The sequence below is a fragment of the Chaetura pelagica genome, unplaced genomic scaffold, assembly GCF_000747805.2.
Source record: "Chaetura pelagica isolate M959 unplaced genomic scaffold, ChaPel_1.0 scaffold471, whole genome shotgun sequence".
Taxonomy (NCBI): domain Eukaryota; kingdom Metazoa; phylum Chordata; class Aves; order Apodiformes; family Apodidae; genus Chaetura; species Chaetura pelagica.
In genome coordinates, this window is record NW_009952430.1 from 2690733 (window position 1) to 2693331 (window position 2599).

The window sequence follows — 2599 nt, forward strand, 5'->3', positions numbered from 1 at the left end:
AGGAGCTGCCCGCTGGGCCGGCCCCGCTGCGCCACGTGGGGGGCCATGTCCAGCCCCCGCAGGGGGAACCTCACCAGCGTGGTGAGTTTGTGCCGGTGCTCAGCCTCCTGCCGGAACCGCTTGAGGTGGATGATGAGGATGTCGGGCAGCGTCCAGAGGCTCAGCTTCACCGTGCCCTGCTGAGGCACCTGGCAGTGCGGGCAGCGCCAGGCGTCGTCTGGGGCCAGCTGGGGACAGCACATGCCACCACCAACACCTGCCACTGCCTCCTCTCTCCCAACACCCCGGACACCTCCAGAGCCACCACAAATGCCAGCGGGCAGGGCTCGCCCTCCATGGCAGCTCTGCAGGGTACGGGCAGGGTATGGGCAGGGCCCCCCCCACCTGCTCCTCCTTGGTGTAGAGCTGGAAGCACTGGTCCAGCGTGCAGCTGTGCTGCTGCCGGTGTGCCTGCTGCTGCAGCCGCACGCTCTCCAAGTCCTGCACCGCCTCCTCCCGCAGGCTGCCAAAAAGGCTGCACAGGGCGAGGGGACATGACACCGTGGGGAGGGTGAGGAAGGGTGACCTGGATGCTGGGGTGTCCCCCCCGCCCTCGGGGGTAAGGGCTCACCGCTCTTTGGTGCTCGTGTCCCACTCCACCGTCAGCTTCACGTGGGGAGGGCCACCTGCCCCACTCAGCTGCAGGGCTCTGGGGGTGAGGACAAGGTGACAGTCCCCCTGTGGGGACAGCTCCTTGCCAGCCCACAGTAGCAGGCAGGGATGGCCACCACCTCCCCACACAGCACCCACAGTGGGGACACAGGGATGGGGACCCACTGCCCAGGAAACAGGGTGGTTACCACTGCGGCCACACATGGTGACACCACCGGCCAGTATGGTGACACTGTGGCCAGCCACAAGGGCACCCTTGACAACAACACAGCCATGCACAGGGACATCATGGGGCACCACAGAGACCCCGTGACAATCCATGGTGCCACCAGAGCCACCCATAAGGATAATACAACCATCCATGGTGACACCACTGTTACCATCCCTGGGGAGTGAAGGGACCCCCTGGGAACAACCTTGTCCCTGCAGCCTCTTACCTGTCGATGGCAGGGTGGCAGAGGGGGCGGGGGTCCTGCGGGGACAGGTAGGGACATGGGGCTGAGCCCCCAGCCAGGCGGATGCGGAAGAGGGTTCCTGTGCCCTGCAAGGGGACAGGGGCTGTGGCACTGCCTGGGGACAGAGCCACCCCCTCCAGTACCCACAGGGACCTGTGCCTTGTGACACTGGACTAAAAAAGCCCAAAAACCATATTTCTGTGGTCCCTATGGCTGGGCTGTCAGGGGATACTTGTGGGGCTGGGGAGGACCCATCCCATTGGGTGTAGGGTGGCTGTGGGGCCAAGGGGCAGCACAGGGACAGCAGCATCCCTGGGGTGGTAGCACCAGGGTGCGGTGGCTCTGCTGTGGGAGATGGTAGCACTGCAGCCACCCACAGTGATGCTGTGGCCACCCATGGTGACAGCACTGGCTGCCTGCAGTGCAAAAATCCCACCCACAGGGACAGCATGGCCACCCACAGCAACCATCAGCCACCACTGTCAAAAACACAACCATTCTCAGGGGCACCACAACCACCCACAGTGACACTATAGGCCACCCATGGCGACCCTGCAGCCAAGCATAGCTCCAACGTGGGCACCCACAGATTCACCACAGCCATCCATGGAGACACCGTGGCCACCCACGTACCACATCCCGTGGTTCACTATTGCCATCTGCATTGATACCACAGCCAGGGGTGGTGCTCCTACAGCCACCCAGAGCCCCAGTATCTCCACACAGGGAGACACCACAGCCACCCAAAGCCCCACCATGGCCATCCATGGAGACACCATGGCCACCCAGAGCTCTACCGCAGGCACCCATGGCTCCAAGTCCCCCCCAGCAGGGTGTCCACAAGTGCCTGCAGGCCCCAGCCGGGAGCAGGGGTGACCCCCCAGCTCACCTGGGCCTGCACCTCTCCTCGCAGCAGGGCCCGCAGCTGGGTCAGGATGCTCTGCTGGAGCTGATCCCAGGAGATGCTCCGCTCCTCCCGCAGCACCAGCGGTGGCCCAAACCTGGGGACAGTGGGGGACATGAAACCACACCTGGAGCACTATGTCCAGCTCTGGAGCCCCCAAAACACTGCAAGGAGATGGAGCTCCTGGAGTGAGTCCAGAGGAGGCCACAGACATGATCCAAGGGGCTGGAGCAGCTCTGCTCTGGAGACAGGCTGGGAGAGTTGGGGTGTTCAGCCTGGAGAAGAGAAGGCTCCAGGGAGACCTTAGAGCAGCTTCCAGTGCCTTAAGGGGCTCCAGGAAAGCTGGGGAGGGGCTTGGGACAAGGGCAGGGAGGGAGAGGACAAGGGGGGATGGATTAAAACTGGAAGAGGGGAGATTAAGGTTGGACATCAGGATGAAATTCTTTTGTGTGAGGGTGGGGAGCCCCTGGCCCAGGTTGCCCAGGGAAGCTGTGGCTGCCCCATCCCTGGCAGTGTTGAAGGGCAGGTTGGATGGGGCTTGGAGCAGCCTGGGCTGGTGGGAGGTGTCCCTGCCCATGCAGGGGTGGGA

The 2599-nt window shown here is 63.7% G+C and overlaps 1 protein-coding gene across 1 annotated transcript in view; it reads right to left on the bottom strand.

Moving 5' to 3' along the window:
• Positions 1–2599, bottom strand: part of CFAP52 (cilia and flagella associated protein 52) — a 48215-nt gene that overhangs the window by 7292 nt on the left and 38324 nt on the right. Inside the window, exons 18-22 of the mRNA XM_010008268.1 lie at positions 1996–2107; positions 1089–1192; positions 611–688; positions 385–514; positions 75–227 (exon numbers count right to left, since the gene is read on the bottom strand). Coding sequence (XP_010006570.1) covers positions 75–227; positions 385–514; positions 611–688; positions 1089–1192; positions 1996–2107 — 577 coding nt within the window. The remainder of the gene's footprint in view (positions 1–74; positions 228–384; positions 515–610; positions 689–1088; positions 1193–1995; positions 2108–2599) is intronic.